Source organism: Molothrus ater, chromosome 1 (genome assembly GCF_012460135.2).
Source record: "Molothrus ater isolate BHLD 08-10-18 breed brown headed cowbird chromosome 1, BPBGC_Mater_1.1, whole genome shotgun sequence".
In the NCBI taxonomy this organism is placed as follows: Eukaryota; Metazoa; Chordata; class Aves; order Passeriformes; family Icteridae; genus Molothrus; species Molothrus ater.
Window position 1 is genome coordinate 6,882,633 of NC_050478.2, and position 20,169 is coordinate 6,902,801.

Below are 20,169 nucleotides of genomic sequence, written 5' to 3' on the forward strand. Positions count from 1 at the left end.
CTGGCAACAGGTGCATTAGCAGAATGTTCTGGTGGTGAGAGGAGCAGAGATTCTCCCTCGTGGGACGTGACTGAGGGAGCTTGGCTCTCTGGGTTCTGCAGCTGACAGCTGATAGTGTGTGTGATCCTTCTCCTCAGTTACATAAGGTGCATAAACAGCAACAAGGGAGAAGAGATGAAGGACACTTTGTGGGTGCAATTAGAAAATGGGAAATTATTGTGCATAAATTGAGGTTGGAAATTAGGAAGGGAAAAAAGTGTGATGTTCTGGAGGAAAGATCTAATGAGAGCAAGAAACATCACCACTTTGCAAACGGATGGAGTTTATTGCAGGGAAGATATGATGGCACTGCCTAAAGGGTTTTCCTACGGGAGGTAGGAAATAAATGGCAACTTAAAGAAGGCTCCTTTTTGCTTTATGCAACCCCTAGATCAAGAAGGGAAATAAATAATAATTATTTGTAGCACTTTTTTTCTAGACTCAAGATACTCTGATCCTGTTGATCTCAACTGATCTCCAGAAGAAAATCAGCTCTGATGTCTAATGACTGAAAGATGAGGAAAGGGCTACAGACACTTGAAAGGAGTTATTCTAGGTACAATGTGAGGTCAACATAAAAATATATGATGATTCAGAAAGGTTAATTCTGAACTGTTTTCCAAATCTAGAAAGAGTCTGGTACACAACCTGTGGCTACATTCTATGTCAGAATGTGACCTTTTCCATGTTCAGAGTGTGATAATCATCTTTGGCTACACCTGCATCAAAACATACCAGATGTGTCAGAAGAAATCCTTGCTCACTGATGCCATGGTTCTGGTCCTTCTCAAAAGCCTCAGATCAGATCAGATGTGCCCCAAGGATTATATGCAAAAAATACACATGGAAATATGGGTGTGTGCAGGCACACCCACCTACACATAGACGTAACATGCTCATAAAAATGTACCATCTGCTTATTTAAGAGTTTCAAATGTCCCAAGTTTTGATGAAGAGCTGTATAATGACTCCAAATGGGAATCAAGAGGATCCTACCTATGTAAACTAACCAACAAGCAGAAATTATCTTTGTAGCCTACTGAACAGCCTGGAAAAACAAACAAGCAAGCAAACACTGTTTCTGTGAATCTGAAAGAAATTTCTTTTTAACACATTTGAAAGAGAAGCCCAGAAAGAGGAAGGAAGAGCTTTAAAAGTGAAATTACAAGTAAACAAGGACAGAGAAAGACAAGAAAAAAAACACAACTTCCCGAAAATGGATGGGAAAGGCCACCTAGAAATGCACAGCACTGGAATTTCCAGCATTTGACCAGCCACCACCACAGTCCCCACTTTTACCTGTCTGAGCCACCTGGCTGATTTCTTTTGTCACAATTAGAAAAATCAGACCCTCACTGGGGACATCTGAAGGGATTTGTGCCCATCCTTGCAGGTTCCAAGGCCAGTTCCCACGGTGAGCTCCCTTGGCAGCACAGGCTCCTCCTCAGCTCTCCCCAGGGCCCAGGGAACTCGCGGCTCTCCAGAGGCTCCATCTGCTGCAGCTTTGGGACTCTGGTGACCTGCCTTTTAAAATAATGGGAGTCACTTCCTCTGCTGCCCCAGCAGTGCTTTCAGGAGCCCAGAGCATGCCAAAACACTGCTTGCCCTTGCATATAACTGGAGCAACAAAAGTGCAGCTGTACTCAGTTTAAGGCAGGGCGATGCTTTCCCACCCTTATTCAACACTGGCTCATTTCCATCAGCTGTAACAACCATGAATGGCAGGGAAGGGAGGTTTTATGGGGAGCCATAGGCTCATGGTCCTCTTTGATTTTGCTTCAAGTGAGTCAAATTGGCTTCATCCACAACTGAAGGCAGTAAATGTACCGACACAGAAGTCTGGCAACAGATCTCATCCCTGGTAAACTCCTGAGGCCAAAGGGAGCCATGCAACAGATGATTTTATATAGGGAAAGCTCCACAGAGTGCAGAATCAGGAGTGGATTGGGCCAAGACATCTGCAGTGCTGAATTACCTACAGTGGCCTGGCTTTAAGCATGATGGGTTTTTAGCTTACATATAAGACTAGGGAGCTGCTGAGCCCTACTTTCTAGCATGCTACAGACTTGGGCAAATTACTTCTTAAATTTTTTCTTTCCAAGCTTCACATCAGAAATAATGATACTTCCAGGGTGACATTAAATCAACCATTTCTCCTAAACATTTAGAAATTTGCAGAAGGAAGAACATGGAGGGGGCCAGTGCATTAGGGTTATTATGTTGGCTCTTCCCCAGGCTTTCTTTTGAGGAGAGTTTTAAAAGAAAATGCTTGGATCAAATACCTGTTCAATAAAAACCTGGATATCCTCCAAGAGTCCACTTTGGTGAGAGCAAATAAAGCAGGTCTCCCTGTGTTTCAGGTGTAAATGAAACCTTGAGTGCACAGGAGGTTGATATTAAAAGGCACACTTGTCTGGTAAGAGCTGCAAGAGGATAAACTGAATACTGTATGGATAACAAGATGAGACTGGGGGAAATCAGGATCTTGTATGTGTCCAAGAATTGACAGTTCAAAGGCTGGTGATTCCTTACATTCCTGATCCAGATTAGTTAGGGCACTGATGTTACTGGGTTCACCAGGAAACAAGCCAGGGCCAGTGCAGTCAGGCAAAGTGCTACAGAGAAAATTGAGTTTGCATGGAATGAACAAAACCATGTTTTCTCCAGACCCAGAGAAGTAAACTTCTTTTGTTCATTCAGGATCTCACAACAGTTTCCTTCAGAAAAAGAACTTTTACTCTAAACTCTGTTCCACACTTGGCATTTTTTGGCAAAGTCCTCCCTATCATGTAGTCCAGATGAAGTAACTTCCTTGAATTCCAGCATAAACGTTCCTAGCACTGCTAAACACAAGCAAAGCATTTAGTGATCACTGCCCCAGATATCTAAGATAGCTATCTATATGCCAGTCATGTATGACAAAACATAACTCCTAAAGCACTTCAGGGCTTTCCATATGCAGAAGTTTGTATCAGCTCCAGGGTTCACTCCACACACTCTGTTCCCAGCCAAGTCATGAACCACCCAAAGGTCAGTGGAGTGAGAGCTTGGTTTGGGCCACACACTCCCTTCAAGATGCAGAACAAAGCCATCAGGGTGGCAGGGTCAAGACTTTCATGTTCACACTTCAGGGATATCCTCTTCCTCCTCAGCCCTGCCACATGGAAGGAGAAGCACAGCTGGATCCAAGATAAAGCAAGTTTGTGGTAGGAGGTTGTGCTGTTGCTCAGTCTGGCTAAACTTGGTTTAACCACCAAACTGACTGTGTGTTTTTGGACTGGTGAGGAAATGAGATGTTCATGACCTGATTCAGAAACTAAAGCTTTGGACAAAGTTTTAGATGAATCTGTTAATGAATTACCAGCAATAGCTGAGCTTATGTTTGACTGAATTTCTATGGTCAGTTTAATGAATACATGGACTTGGAAAAGACTTAGCAGAGATAAACATTTGGTCTCACTCTGCTTTGAAGTTATACATAAAATACAGAAATATGTTGCACCAGTTGCAGTTGCTTTACATGTAATTTCCCAACAATAAAAAGAGCAAGAAAATGTTAAGGCTTATGCCAGAACATATAATAAAATTTCCTTCCCAAAGCTATAAACTTCCTGTGAAGCCCAGCCAATGTGCCAGACCAAGAACTCCAGCTCCGGCCATCAGGGGAAGGTCCTGTCCCTCCAGTGGTGTCACAGCTTTTTTTCTGTGACCACAGAGCAGTTCTGTAAAGTGACACACCATCAGACTCACAGACAGCCAGGCTGAAAGGCCTGGGAAACAGAATATCCTAGAAAGGGAAATAGGAAGTTTAAGGCCTATTTTTAATTAATTGCCAGATGGAAATAACCAGATGGAAATAAACCTTTCTTGGAACTTCTGGAAGATTCTCAGAAAAGTCAACCTTTCCCTCAAACTGGCCTCGTGTTCAAATTAGCACAGATCACAGATAAAGGAAAGGATTTTTCCTATTAATGAAATAGTGATAAATTCTGAGATGATCCTTAGAAAAGAAAACAACATTAATTATATCACCATGATCATTCCAACAGCAAAAACATCTAGGCAAGTCTATGTACTACACATAAAACCCCCTCATATATTATGGAAACATGCATAAAACAGTTTGAATTTACAAATTCTCAGCCTGAGCACAAGGCATACTTTATTTAAATGGCTGTTATAAATCCATATAAAATACAGGACTTAGCTTGATAACTGTCTCTTCATCTCATATATTTAACAAACCTCTATATAAACAAAATATGGTCTGTCAGATTTCTGTTTGGCCTTTTTGTATTTTGTCTCTACAATGGGGATGTGAAAGAGAAAGGCTGAATGTATTTATTCTGGTCTGGGCAACTGGCCAAAAGTAGAAGAGATATTTTAGGTTTCCTGGCTCACAGTGAGTTCAGCCTCTTACCTGCCTCCCCATTTTAGACCACAGCTACAGAATTAAAGCTGGAACACAGTCAGAATAGCAGAGAGGGTGCATCATAGCATTAGCCATAAATATTACCACTGTACCCTGCTTTCACTCCCCCAAATCCATTACAGCTCTCTTATATCAGACACTTTACACAATCCTCTCACATGTGGTAAGCCTTGTGGTAAGCAGAGCTGTAAAATTTGGCTGCAAGGAGAGAAAGGTCTCGGCAGAACAACTAGAAGAAACCTGGTTGTTTGTCAAATGGAATTATTGCAAAATCAAAACAAAAAATACTGATATTTTGGTATCCATTCATGAGCTATTTCTGGTACACCATATTTTGCTCATTTATACTTTGTACACCCACAAGCTTTAGGTGGTTCCTTCTCCCATCCCTCTAAGCTGAAGAGCCATAATGAAATCGTAACACTTCCATCCCATGCAGAATGAGCTTCTCCAGTTCCAGCCCCACTGTCCACAGCAGCTCCAGTGACAGGGAAAATTCTCCTGCTAAGGCAAATAACACCAGAATGGCACTCAGCAGATCTAGTGGTGGGCAGCTGAAAAGGTTACCTAAGCCATAAAAAATAATTTTTAAATCCCCTAAAATGCTAGCTGTGGGAATTCTCCATGAAATAGCAGGAATCTTGTGGCACAAATCAGCACTAAGTACCCCAGCTGTGAGCAAAGTCACCAAAATTCTGAAAAACAAGATATTCACCCCTAGAGCTTGCCCACATCTCAGGAACGTAAAAAAATCTAAAAATCCTTTCCATAACAATCCAATATGTAATTTTGTGAGCCTGATTTTTGTTCTTCATATTTTGTGGTAGGTTTTGGAAACTCTAGAGATAGCAGCTACTGCTTTTGGCTCAGGGGATACAGCTCAAGGATATTCACAGAATCACAGAACAGGTCAGGTTGGAAGGTACCACAGAGGGACATCTGGTCCAGCCTCCCTGCTCAAGCAGGGTCATCCCAGAACACATGGCACAGAATTATGTCCAGACCATTCTGGAATATCTCCAGCAAGGGAGACTCCGCATCCTCTCTGGACAATCTGTCCCAATGTGTCATCACCTGCACAACAAAGAAGTTTAAATAAACAATTATTATTTGTGTGGAGGTTACAGTGGCTGCTGGAAATCACAGGATTACAAAAATAGGAACACATAATAAAGACAAATCCGATGTAAAAACTGGAAGATTGGGAAGAAGGTGGAGAAACTGAGATCTTTTGGCAACCTGCTCAGAATCAGCCTTAGTCAGCAAAGATGTTCAGGAGATTACAGTGAAATGACGTTCCCAGCCCCGTGCCAGGAAGTCAGATTTCCACACTGCAATGGTAAATATTTTCAATGGTAATTGCTGGGAGGCCAATCCTGCCTGTCAAAATAGAAGTGCCACAATGGAGTGCTGTGATGAATTTCATGGAATGAACTCAATTTTCACTCTGACCCATGATCAGTCTTTACAGCTGTCCTTGTGATAACTTTCACAGCACTGAGTTTATTTTTAACTAAAAAGGATCAATCTAACTGCTTGGATAAAACCCTGCTATCTTTCTGCTTTGTCACTTTTCTGCAATGCTATCAGCAATCATATTTCTACTGTTAAATAGTTTTCCATCTCCCTCTTTCCATTTAAAGCACACTTTGGCACAATCAGAGTGCTTTTCAATCAGTCCTGGTAAGAACAAGTATCTGTCTTGGAAAAAAAGCAATTGCATTGGCACGATCAAGTTACTAATGACAGATCCATTATATAATCAACAAATTGGTGTTTTTGATGGCTATTCCCTTTCCTCTTGCCTCCATAATGGTTCTCAGCTCAGTCAGACATTTGCAATTCATTTAGAAAATGGACAAAGTAAGCATTTGGATTTACACCAGTTGTGTTGCATTCTGCTGATTACTAATTGCAGCTGTTGCATCTCTCTGCAGAAATATCTGCTTTTCAGCACAGGTAGGATGATCCTTCAGGCACAGGTGAACATGCAAGTGCACCGTGCATAACTTGTGTTTTCTGCTTCCTTGATGTAAAAAACCTTTCCATCTTGAGGGGATGAGGAAGCCCAGCATGGGTTGGTAGCTTACCTGTGTACAAAAATTTCCACTGTGTAGTGAAACATAAATCTACCAATTTTACTTTATGAATCTCACTAAATTTACTAACTTCATTTTCAGCTAATTCCATATAGCTCCCATTTTATAGGGTAAATACGCAATATTCAGGCTCATCCTACCAAATGGTCATGTCTTCATCACTGTCTTTACTTGTTGTGTTTCTGAGTTTAAGGAAATTACATCATAGATATTTCTGCATGACAGTTCTCAAGAGGAAATTCTATTTTGCCATTATGGATAATACCCCCCCCCTCACCCAAATCCAAATATGCCATTTTATTTTACTTATTTTATACATTTGGTCTGGAAATCACTCCACCCTGCATTGGATTAGAGTACACAGTATGGAAGAGAATCATTTAGCTATTTAACTCCACCAGGATATATTTTGAAATGCCACTTCCATGTTACACTAACAATTAGGTAATTAAAGTTTTCCATTTCCAATATTTAGGCAATATCAAATAACCAGAAACAAAAAGTAACAGATAATTTACAGCTAGCTCGGCAGTAAAATGCAGCTACCTGTTACAATTTAAGGTTGCTGAAGTCCACAACCCCCAATAGCCAAAAAAGTGTCTAGAGGTATATAAATTAAAAAGAAACCTTCTAAAATTATCTGGCAGGGGCAGACTAAAGCAGAAGATTCCTGTTGTGGGAGTTCTCCTGTGCTACATTTACATTCCCAAAAAGCAAGCCCAGGCATATTTGTTTTTACACAGTTGTTTCCACACCAAGACGCATTTCCATTCCCCCCTCCCTTCTTCTGCTTTTGTGTTCCATCGTCCACATCAACAATTAGTGGAAATGCCTGGCTGTGCCTGCTCACATTGTTCCCAGACTTTTCTCTCCCCCAGTGAGCTCTGAAGACCATGCATTATTTGACATGACATGGCTTGGAGGCCTTCTACAGCAATGGCTGTATGCAGGGAATCAGACAGAAGCAAGGGAGAAGTTAGTCCTGGTTACATCTGGCACAATAGGATGCAAGTCACTATGTGTTAATCCCCTAGCACAACAGCCCAGGTGATTGAACTTTAAATTACTTAAGTCTTGTAAACCAAAAACCACCAGAAATCAAAACAGCCTAAAGGTCAGGCTCATTGCTCTGTTTGTTTTGTGACATGAAAACACAGGATATTCATAACATGGGGTTTTCCCCTGAAATAATTAAACATCTATTGTATTTTCCATCACAGCTCATTTCTCTGCAACATGAGCAATTTGCCAGCTTGTCTATACACACTGAATGTATTCAGTTCAGAGCAAACAGCTGCACACAGGCAGCTCCCCTCCATACACACAGGCTCTGCTCATCACAGAATCATGAAGTATGCTGATTTGGAAGGGACCCACAAGGATCATCAAGCCCCACTCCTGGCCCTGTGCAGGACCATCCCCAAAAGTCACCTCATGTGAGCAAGAGCATTGTCCAAACACTTCTTGAGCTCTGCCAGATTCTGTGCTGTGACCACTGCCCTGGGGAGCCTGTTCAGTGCCCAACCACCCTGTGGGTGAAGAACCTTTTTCTAATATCCAACCTAAACCTCCCCTGACACAACTTCAGGCCATTCCCTCAGGTTCTGCCGCTGTCACACAGAGCAGAGATCAGTGCCTGCCCCTCCTCTCCCCCTCTCAAGGAAGTTGTAACTGCAGTGGGGTCTCCCCTCAGTCTCCTCCAGGCTGAACAGACCAAGTGCCCTCAGCCACTCCTCACACAGCTTCTCCTCAAGACCCCTTCATCATCTTCATTGCATTCTTTTGGGTGGTCTCTAATGGTTTAATCTCTTCCTTTGGATGGTCTCTAATGGTTTAGTGTCTTTCTTGTCATGTGGCTCCCAAAACTGCGCCCAGGACTCGAGGTGAGGCCTCCCCAGCCCAGAGCAGAGCGGGACAATCCCTCCCTGCCCAGCTGGCAATGCTGGGCCTGATGCCCCCCATGGCTCTGTTGCCCTCCTGGCTCCAGGGCACTGCTGATCACATTCATCTTCCCATTGACCAGGAGTCCCAGGTCCCTTTCTGTGCACTGCTTTCCAGCCTCCCATCCTGTACATGCAAGGCTGCCCCATTCAAGCCGCAGAATCCAGAACTTTCTCCTGTTGAACTCCACACAGTCAGTAAGGACTTGTGTCCTTATCTGTTTTTTAAATTAACCTAATCAGATATATAGAACATTCAAGACCATAAAACACAAACAAAGGAACCTATTGCCCTCTGAAAATGAACTTTCAGAAATGTATAGACTGCATTAGTTAATATCTTCTCTCACTTTGTTGCTCAAGTAGAGAACTTTGATTTTACCATTCTTCCAAGAGAAGGTGATCAATCCCCAGACACATGTCCCCAGATTTCAGCCTGTGTGTCCCAACTCTCATCCATTAAAGTGCATATAGTGATCAATGCCATTGATCTTACATCCTTTGCTTTTACATGTGTGCCTCTTCCTTGGTTACTTCAACCTAAATCCGCTTCATAAACATGCTGACAGAAAGGTTTATGTGGATTATGGCAGTGAAATATATTGTTTTTTAATTTTTAAACATTTATATTTGAAAGTAAATATAAAGTAACTATCCACAGAGAGTTTGAACACATTAAATGCCTACAGTAGCTCACAAAACCTTTGAAGTTTACCCAGGTAAAAAATATAAAACCAAAAAAACCTCTGACAATTTTAAATTATTGCAGCCTTTTCTCAAGTTACATTGAAATTTCTTTCTGAAATCTTTATCACATGTAATACTTGGTCCTCTCAGTCAAACATAAGACAAACATACACTGACTTTATTATGTGTCACAACAGATTGCAATGCACCAAGCATCAGTATTAGTTTCAGTCTTTATCATCAGGAGAGCAGATGCTATTTATCTCTTCCCAAATTACTTCCTAGTATTGCTTTCAATCTCTGTTCCATTGAACTAAAAGCCAATTTCTGATTTGTTTGGGGTTTTTTGGTGTTTGATTGCTGTTGTATTTTTTGTTTGTCTGTTTGTTTTTTCCATTTTAGCTATCAGGCACAAGAGAATGTTACTGGAAGTGGAAAAGTAGCAAAGTGTCTTGTTTGTAATGCCGCTATAAATAGCAAAGAGGGAAGAATGGCATCTTGAAAGTTTGAAAGATGTAAAGCTTAATTTTCAAATGTAATTAAGGATATCCTGATGCAAATGGACTGGCAGGATCTTCAAATATTGTAGAAGAACCTGAGATGCCTAAATTCCTTTGAAAATCACATCTTTTTGAGCTACTAGCCTTCTTAGCACCTATTTTCTTTTCACAATCCTGCGAATGGCATTTCAAGTAAACTTGAGTCATCTCTGCAGATTTTTGGATCTGAGACTACAGACAGATGGGCATCAAAGCAAGTGAGTTACCAAGGGTGACCAAGTTACCACTCGTTTTATCTCACCTTGAAAATAAAACAGATTGGCTAAGTAGGAAGGCATTGTAAGGCTTTGCTCAGCATTGCAGGAGGATGCACACAGTCTGTTGGGAAATCCAGCTGGGGAACAACAGCTTTCCTTGCCCTGGTAAATGCTTGAGGTCCACCAGGACAGCTGAGGAATACTGGGTGAAGAAGAGTTTTGTCTGGCTAAGTAATGGAGATGAGCCCAATCCTGTGCATGGTTAAGACACTTCCTCTTTTACTGACTCCAGTGTTTTACAGCTGAAAATCAGAAAAGTTGCATTAACAGCAACTTTTACATGCCAATTGATGACATGTCCACAGATCTGCAGCAGTGAAAAGAGCCAGAACTCTTAGTACAACACAGAAAAAAAGGAATTCAAGTAATTGCACTTTTTGAATTACTGGATTTACTTTATAAAGAAAAATGCTGGCATGTACTTTCCTGCCTCTGCACAGCTTAAAGCATGTAGAGTCATTCTAAAACGTGTACAAATATAAAGAAAATGTATAATTAATCATCACCCAACTAAAAGAAGTCTCTTAAATTAGTATTTACCTTGAATATTGACTCACCAAATAAAGAGCAAAGGGAACAGCTGAATAACATTTTCGAACTCCCATTCTTTTCAGGCTCCAAATTTTATGTTTACAAATAATGTTGGCTCAATTTTTCAAATGGCAGAATTTCCCCATTTTCCCATAAAAATGTAGAGTTGATCTAGGACTAGTGGAAGGAGTATCAAAGAATGGTGTTGAGACCATGCTGGTAATTCTCTTTCCTGCTCTAGCTGGCAGCAGCACTAGAGAATGCCCAGCTCCAATAACTGGAAACACAAGCCAGTGGAATTCAGGAAAGGATACAGAATGCCTGCAAACTCTTTGGAGACTGCTGTAGATTGAATATGACTGGTAAAGAACTGTTTATATGTACCCAAACTCCATTTTCTTGACAATGTAGATGACTACATGTGAAAATACTGTAGATGCCTTGTTTCAAGAATTCTACAACTGATGTGCCACCAGCTATACAGAAAATAAAAGAGTAACATTGCACAGCTTTCAACAATCACATGGACCACATGGAGGATGTGATAATTAGGCACACTCATTGGTACCACTTTTGATGCTGGAAATTAAAATAGTCTCCTCTAATTTATCTAATATCCTCAATCCTTGGTCTTCCTGCTCAGGCTGCCAAGAGTCCTAATAGTGTTATTTTAAGACCTGGCATGACTGTTTGTAGACATTAGACTGGAATCCTTTCACTTCACGCATATTTTCAAAAAGCAAAAGGAAAAATACTTCCCATGACTGCTGCCTTAGGTTAATGTTATATAGGGATCTGACTTAGGCTGAGCTTGTCTTGGATACCATAGCAAGAAGGTTTGGCTTATGGTTAAGGTAAGGGAACTGGGTCTGAAAACTTCATGAGTCCAACTGTCACATTCCTGTACAACCTGGGAAAAGTCACTTTAACTCCAGCCATCTCCTTGAATATCAGCACTACAGGGATTTCTTCACACCTCCTCCAGCCAATCCATTCTGTCAAGGCTTTAAATTCTTCAGAGAATTTGTTTTTGCTAACATATGTACAGACATCTAAGAGCATTCAGTCATGGATGGAAAGAAGATCCCACAAGCTGTTTTGGTGTTTCAGTGTGGCACACTGACACTTTAAAAGTTCATTTTTTGTGGACCTCAAGCCTCAGCAATTCATCAATGGGCAGCTTGCACCTCCTCTGCCCTCAGGCCATACAGCACATAGAGACTCAGATTGCTGAGGATTTATCCTTGAACTGTCTTTCCTCATGCTTCTTGGTTTAGATAACTCTTCCAACACATGATTAATACTCAGTAACAGCAAATCCCCCTCTAATGAATGTATGCAAAAGGAATGACAACACATGATGAAAACCACATTCCAGAAGATGCAATGATCTACTGAGAAGCTGGCAAAGTCATACACAGCATGGTAGCACTGACTAAGCACCTTTTTTTACCTCTTCCTTACTCTTCTTTCCTTTGTCAAGTCTTGTTGAGACTATTGTGCCTCCAGTTTTGATATCATCTCAGAGAATCCTTTTCCCAGAAGTCTCTGCACTCCTTCTAGCCAAATTCAGTTTCACTCTTCAGACTGGCTCTATGCTTTTGGAACAAGATCCAACCAACTGAGGAGTTCAATTCCATGTGCCTGTGGAGTGGCTGAACAATAGACTATTTCCAGGAACTTTCACTTGCTCATATGCGTTCCGTCAGAGCAGTGAAACTGGGAGTTTTCATCCTTGAGGAAATTCAAAATCTGATGGGGCACAGTCCTGGGAAACCTGCTCTAGTTGAGCACAGGGCCAGCAATAACACCTGGACTAGACAGCCTCCAGATATCTCACTTCCAACCTCAACAAGTCTATGATTCTGTAAAAGCACTTGTTTGCACTTACACCTTTTAAAGGCTCCATGGCCAAAAGCAAAGCAGCACAGACCTAGAAAACACATTAAATGCACACCTACTTAAAGAACAGTTCTGTTTCAGTGGAAACTTGGAAATCCCTAATCAAAGATTAGGGCTAGGTAGCCTTAATGGAGTCATTGTGACACGCTTGAACAATCTCTACACAATTCCTTTTTTCAGATTTCCATGTAGAGCCCATTCAATATAAGTGGCAAGCAGGTAACAATCCATTTCTTCCACTAGACAGGCAACAGGCAATGCTTATGGCACCTGTTCAGTCCACTACATTCCTAAAACTATCCCATTTCTATGGAGAGCTTGTCTTCACTGAAAAATTTCTTCATGCTTGGACTCAGATTTTACCCCTAATCTAGCTCATCAAGTACTGATTTCTCCAATTCCATGGAAAACACTTTTCCAACCCCTTCTAAAGAAATCAACATGCAGAAACCAGACCCAAACTTCAGTCATTCATAAACGACCCCTGGTAAGTCCACAACTGAGCAGGAAGGTCCTGTGGTTTTTTTACGTTATCAGGAAGCACTCTGACCTCTCAAGAGAAGTTTGCTTTCTTCAGCTTGCAGAAGTATTTTCTTATTTTCATTGTTCCAGCAGCATTACTCTCATGGAAAGTTGACTGAAAATTGCAGAATGCTGTTGTACATAAATGATGATAAAGTTTCATAACATGGCAGACAATGCTTATAATGCACACAATTCCTCCTGATGAATCCCCAGATGTGTGAGCACGTTCTCCAGCAGCTTAAAAAAGGCATATAGCTCTCTCACCCTGGTCACAAAAATAGATTAAGTCTTCAGCTTATGACATAGGTTCTGTTTTTGGAGCAGAAGGTCACAGGCACCCTTTGCAATAATGACCATAGGGTCTGAGGAGTCACGGTGTGGGAAATAAATGACAGCCATGAAACTCACACTGCAATGCATTTGCTCTGCATCCCACTGGGTCACGCCTCCATAATGTAATTTATTGTCAAGCTGAATTTTATGAAAATTTGAAGGATGTTATAAACCATTCTATGAATTCTCAATGTCAAAAGCTGGAGTATGGTGTTATATTTCAGTTCTCAATTGTGTAAATGATGCTTTCATGCTTTAAAGCTTTCATATGCAAGCAACTTGAGAGAGACAGTATTACAGAAGCAAACACTAAACTGAAGCATTGTACTGCAGTTTCTACAACTACATAAAGAATAAACACAAAAATCATTCTGCATATCTAACACACATTGGTGTTTTAGCTCACTGCTGGTATGAGAAATAGTTCAGTAGCAGTACAGCACTGTATCACCACACCAACAATATTATTTTATATTTATTGATGGCATCATATATTCACGTGTGCACATAAGTTTTCCTTCTCAGAAGAAAAACCACACTCCATTCAAGATTGAAATCATTTTCTTTTAGCCTTTGAAGACATGCACAGGTCTCCCTGTTTGTGAGACTGTAACACTTTCTCCAGTGTATCTACAGTGCAAACAGTACAAAATTGAGACAGCAGACCCCTGCAACCAGAGCAGACTCTGGAGCCATTTCCCACAGCCTGGTGATCAGTCTAGGGTAAAATAGCCCACATTGTGACATTCCTTGTCTGCTGTTGATGTCTTCCTTGATGTCTCATTTCTCCTGTAACCAACTCTGTTCTTTCATTATTCCTTGTGCATGGGATGCCTTTTGACAGAAATTCATCTTTTCTTCAAAGAGATGAGAATTACATGTGTTACTTCACTCAACATAAACATCCACAATTTGGGCAACCAATGCTGACTCAGTTTTGCCTCATTTCTCCTCCCATTATCTCTGCCAAGCCAGCACCTGGGCACACCAACCTACTTCCATCACTGTCCATATATCATCAACAAAATGAGGGTTAAATTCTGGTTTCAGTCACATCTGAGTAGCTCCCTTGAATTTAATGTGGAGAAATTGAGATTAAGCTGAGCCTTGTGGGTCTGTGAACAGGAGCTGGCTCCTCTTAGGTGGAGATCACTACCCCTCACTTCACTCCTCATCCCTCTGGAGCATGACTTTTCTTCTATTCCACTAATTCCCAGTACAAGCACACCATAAACTTCCCTGAGCCCAAAAGTCTCACCATCCACAATTTTGTGAGTTTCTTCCACATTCATTATTTATTTCTCCAAGGAAATTCATATTCCTCTGAGCCCACAATCCTCACAGGCTCAGGTATGAATAAAGGAGGTTGGGTGAGGCCCTTTAGGAGCAGAATGTCAAACCAGGAAAAGTAATATTTTGTAAGACACAGCACATTTCTATATACTGATGGAGTGTTTCTGTTATGCTTTACAACCAAAAATTTTGACTAATTCTTCCTTGATTGCAGTGGCAGCTATTATGATTGCAAACACGAATCCTTTCTTTTATCCTTCAGATAATTCAAAGTACCATCTCAACACTCCTGAGCAAATACCTCTTGCCCTTTCCTGTCTTAATATATCAGCTCTTGAGGGAGGAATCCAAATTTAAACTTCAAGGCTACAGAGGCTCAGGACATCTCAGAGCTTGCCCTGGGAGAGCAAGAGGGAGAACAGTTGAGATTTAATTTTAGGGAAACATTTCTCTTTCCTCTGTTTCTCTCTCCCTTCACCTCCTCTCTCCAAGAAAACAAACATTTCTTTCATTCCTAGATCACACTGGAAACTGATTTCTTTTCACCTTTGAAAGAATTCACTAGATTATTCCCCACTTGCACTTCCTAAAGCGACTCCTAGACTGAAGTGCTGTTCTTATCAGCCCACCCTGCAATTACCGGGAGACAAGAAGCACCCTGCAAAAACTGTGACAGAACAAAATCATTTCAGAGTGATTTATTAGGCATGCAGCCACTAATGACTTTGCAAGTGTGGAAAGCAAGATGGAGGGGCAGAGCCTGAGCCAACAGTAGCTGTCAGAACATCATTGTCATCTATCGGGTTAGAAATATTTAACCCATCTGATGTTCAGCCTGGCATCCCCCCATAACACCAAGCCTGGAAACAGCAATAAATTTTGACATTGAGGAGTCTCTTCAAAAATTACAGAGGCTGACAAAGAAAAGGGAGAAACTGTGCAGAGATGTTTCTTTGTGTGGCATGGAAAACAAAGAACCCTGATCACCAAGCACATCCTTTTAGTGCATCAACTCTGCTGTGCAGATCCTTTTAGTGCATCAACACTGAACTGACAGGTGTTCTGATATTCATTCACAGATGTTATTTTTGTGCTTATTGTGAAAAAAACTTCTTGTTCTTTTGAATAAAAAGTCACCTTGCGATGTCTTTGGGAAAAATCCAAAGAAGTGCCAAGTTCCTGCAATTCCCACCTGCTGGGAGCAGCAGGTGCTTGGCACCTGGCATAGTGAAGCTCTTGAGAGAGGTTCTGCCCTCAGTTGTGCTCATGTAAATACAACTTAACTTTGCTAGCACTGACTGAACCATCCCAGAAGAAATTAAAAGTAAACAAGAGCAGAATATTTTTTTTTCAGCACCAGGGGCCTACAATGGTAACGTTAACATTAGAACAGATCGATTTTGCCAGATGACAAAAGAACATTCTGATCTCACTGCTGTGCGCTCCTACTCAGCAGACAATTGCATCCCATCTCAGAATAGAGTTTTAAAAATGTTCAAAGCAATGTGCAAGCATTAACTTCTAATGGCTTAAAAAGGTATTTTATAATGCTAATGTCTTCATATTACAGCTATGATGCATCTAGAGAGCAAAGGTTTCTATTTAAATCTGTAGCAGCTTTCAAAGATATTTGGACCAGAAATTTCCATTTAGGCATCTCTAATTGCAAGACTTCTGAGTGTGCTGCTGGGATAGACAGAGGTTGATATGACCTTTACAAAGGCTCCTGCAATTATATTCTGGTCCATCTAAATTACTAGTTTAAGACAGTGGTGTATCTACAAAGAAAACAACAACCAAACAAGAAGATGTTCCATCATCCCAGCCATTTAACAAACACTCCCTTGCCATGCTGCAGAATTCAGTGGCCCCTACTTTATTCTTGGCTACTGAACACAAGCTGAGAGCAGTGGGGAGAGCCAGCCTGCAGGAATTTAGTGATGCACCACCACTCCCAGAAGTACAGGCAGGGCACCACCCACCTGTGCTGAGGGAGGCTGAGCACAGAAAGTTGGTGAAAATAGAGAAAATAGAGTGTTTCCAGATTTTTTGTATCATGTCTTGTTCTTCCTTGAGAAAGATGTACCTGAGAAATGCCCTGGAGTGTTGCAAGCCACAAACCTGCTTTCTTCAACTGATCTGTTTTTTCCCCACTGTCAAAAACAAACCCAAAACAATAAAACTATGTGGGGGAGGGAAGAAATGCATACAACTTTCTTTTCAGAAATCCCTATTATTCCAGAATCTTCTAACCTAATTATAGTGTAGTTTGCATCCTTCCCTTTTTTTCCCCCCCAATATATATTATTTTTTCAATCAGCATTTCTGCATGACCAATAAATATGTTTTAGGCCAGCATACATCACAACAGTACCTCTCTGTCCCACTGCTTTCTCCTTCAGAATGGACTCCTCTCTCCCCTCCTACTCAGACCTTGTTAGCTCTTCTCTTGTTCCTAATTTGAAGATCCAAATGAGCATGAATTACATGTCTCAGTAATAAACATGATCTCACAGAAACACAAAGAAGAGGATGAACAAAATAAAAATTACAGTCTGGTGAAAGCTCCCTTGACAACTACAGCTACACTGACAGGCGCCACTGAAATAATAGGAATGATGCTTCAAAACAACAGCCAAGACAACGTTATGAAAGAGAAAAAAAAAACAACAGTCTAAACAGATCTTTTCAAATGCAGATTCTTCTGTCAAGTATGGAGAATGTGAAAAATGTTCTTTCTTATAGCACAGCCATGTTCAAACTCTGCCAGATTACAGAAAACCACTAAAAATATGAGTATAACCATGGGCTCAATAGTCCATTTGAGGAATATTAGAATGATGCAGAATGGAAGAGAAAGGTCATATTTTGGGGATGGAGAGGAAGGATAGAAGGTGTTATCTCATTACCAACTGGGTGAACAACAAAACTGTTGACTTCAGTGCAACATCAGGCATTTGCAAGCTTGTGTATCTGAGTCCCTACCATTATCCAGGTGACAAACTTCATACCAAAAAGCCAAGAGATGATGAACATGAAAAATTATGACCCACTACTAAAAAAATTCCATCCAAGGTAGAATTAAGGTAAAACTCATGAAGAAAGGTTGTCGATGGATTAGGGAGTAAATTAGGAAAAAAGCATTAGCATTCCTCTGTCAATAATGATTTAGTGCTAATGAGTTCCTTAAGAACTTTTTTTCCTGTTAGCTTCACACCATAAAAGGAGGAAAATTGTTCTAAGCTCTGGTGTGGTCAGAGATACCTGCTGATCAGCAGGTATTTCAAAAACACCAGGTGGATGCTGTAAAATCCTGCAACAACCACAGGAAAATCCAAAACTACCTATGGCTCCTCAGCAAGCAGAAAATGCAGCTCCTGAGAGCAGCAGTGGGGATCCAACTGCACAAGAGTTTCTGGCCAGAGTGAGTCAGAGGTGGGGGGGCAGTGGAAAGAGATGGCAGAGACAATATTGCAAGCAGGGTGGGAAGGAATAATGAGCACAGGGGGAGTGGTGCTTTGGTGTGGTACATTTTATTTGCTGGTATTTTACATCCCTATTGTGAAGTACTACTGCCAACATGGTAAAGTTTATTGCCTGAAATCTTCTGTCACAAACACATAGGCAACACCCATTTCTGTTAGCAGAAACAGACCCTTTTCTTCTAGTACTGAATGCGCTCTGAGCTCCAGAAATTTGGCTTGGGCTCTTGGGCTTGCATTCCTCCCCAGAGAAAAATAAATTCTGCAGAAGAGTCATGTACTTTTCCTCCATTTTATTCCACACACTCGAGACACCTAATAAATTTGCTTTGATTTCTTATTCTTTCCTAAAACAAAGGAAAATCTTACAGTCACAAATATCTTTTTGCTCCTTGGTGGCCTGGCAGAGATACGGGTAGAACTGTTTCCCACTTTTATATAATGGGATTTAAAACAAACTAATAAACAAAACAAATCAACAAAAAAAGAAACCAAACACCAATAACCAATAAAACAACAGAGGGCACAGAGAAGATACAAGGACTTTGCCGTTTCTTGCCAGAAGCACCGAAAACAAAAGTACATGAGGACTGAGAATAGAAAACTAATAGCTACATGGATCACAAGAACATCCTAATAGTATAAAAACCCAGTAATTTAAGTTTTGAAAGGCATGTAATTCTGAAGACGGAGCCAGTCAGCTTTTTAGTACTCACTGGAAATAGAAACTTTTGATCTGTGGTTATTCTGTATCTGTTTCTAGAATTTCTTGCATGTTACTTTATAGTGGAATATACAGAACAGAGCGGTGAACAGGCTGCACGGCTCACTAGTTTTCTCCACTGTGAATCCAACTGCCCTGCTCTTTAAGCAGTGACCAGACTGCTTGGATGCAACTCTGAGCCAGCTCTGGGTTCCCTAGCCCTGGGAAACTCAGAAGTGGATTAGTCTCGAGAGGGAAGAATCAGATTAAACGCTGGTTCAGCCACAGGCAGGGACAGTTCCCGGAGCCAAAGCTGGGAAAGTTGAGAGCAGCGTTTGGGGGTGAGCAGACCTTCAGCCATACGAGTCTGAGAGGGAACTGGGTGAGACAAACTGAGCCAAACCCACAGCCCAGGGCACTTGTACAGCAGGGAGTAAGAGTCACTTCTGAAACTGGGATAGGGGGACACACCTCCGTGCCACGGACCCGGCATCCTGGGCTTCCAGCACTGCAGGGGAGTGGGGCCATGGCCCCACTGTTCAGCCCCCCCCAGGTGTGCAGGACCCGCCTGTTGCGGGGTGCACCCCCAGCCCAGCACGCCCCAAACTGCAGAGCTCGGCAGGAAACACAACAAACACGACACCTCTCCCTGCCTTTCGCTGCGCTCCACGGCAGAGAAAAACATGCCCAAGCCACGCCAGCTGCCGAACGGGAGAAGAGCGAGGAGCCACTTACGGGGATGTGCACTCGCAACATGAGTTTCTTGTGGCCGGAGCTTTTCCTGCTGCTGCTGCTGCTGCTGCTGGAGGCATCTTTCTTCTTGTCCATGGCAGTGCTTCCCATGCCTTCACCCAAGCGTGGTGCTGAGCGATGGATCTGGAGAGGGAGCCTCCTCTTCCACCTCTCCCCACCGTCCCACGGGCCGCAGTTAGTCCAGGCTCCTTATTTTCTTTTTTCTTCTCTCTCTCTCTTTTTTTTTTTTTCCCCTTCCTAATGGCCTTAGGAAATTTTGGGGGGTGGGGGTGGGGGGAAGCAAGAGGAGAGGGGGAGAAAGAGAGAAGCCGAGGGAAGGGGAGGAGTTTCTCCAGCTCCGGTCTTTAATCCCAGCAGCGAGGTGTCAGGGGGGACCTTCGCAAGAGCATGAGATGCCCGCACAGACGCTGCTCCCTTTCTCACTCTTCCGCCCTTTCAAAAATATCCGGAGCATCCTGGGGGAGGGGGGGAGAAAGTTTCCTTCCCCTCGCCCAGCTCGGCCGCACTCTCACAGAAAGAGAGAGAGGAAAAAAAATAAATAAAAAAACAACCCCCCAAACACCCAAAGGCTAGAAAACCCGAAAAGGGGAAGCGCTCGGGCGACGCTTCTGGCAGACTGGGGAGTCCCGCGGG

The 20,169-nt window shown here is 41.9% G+C and overlaps 1 protein-coding gene across 1 annotated transcript in view; it reads right to left on the minus strand.

Moving 5' to 3' along the window:
* The window catches only part of PRKAG2 (protein kinase AMP-activated non-catalytic subunit gamma 2), a 216,488-nt gene extending 196,743 nt beyond the window's left edge, over positions 1 to 19,745 (minus strand). The window contains exon 1 of the mRNA XM_036399135.2: positions 19,519 to 19,745. Coding sequence (XP_036255028.1) covers positions 19,519 to 19,626 — 108 coding nt within the window. The 5' untranslated portion in view covers positions 19,627 to 19,745. The remainder of the gene's footprint in view (positions 1 to 19,518) is intronic.
* Positions 19,746 to 20,169: the final 424 nt, after the last annotated feature.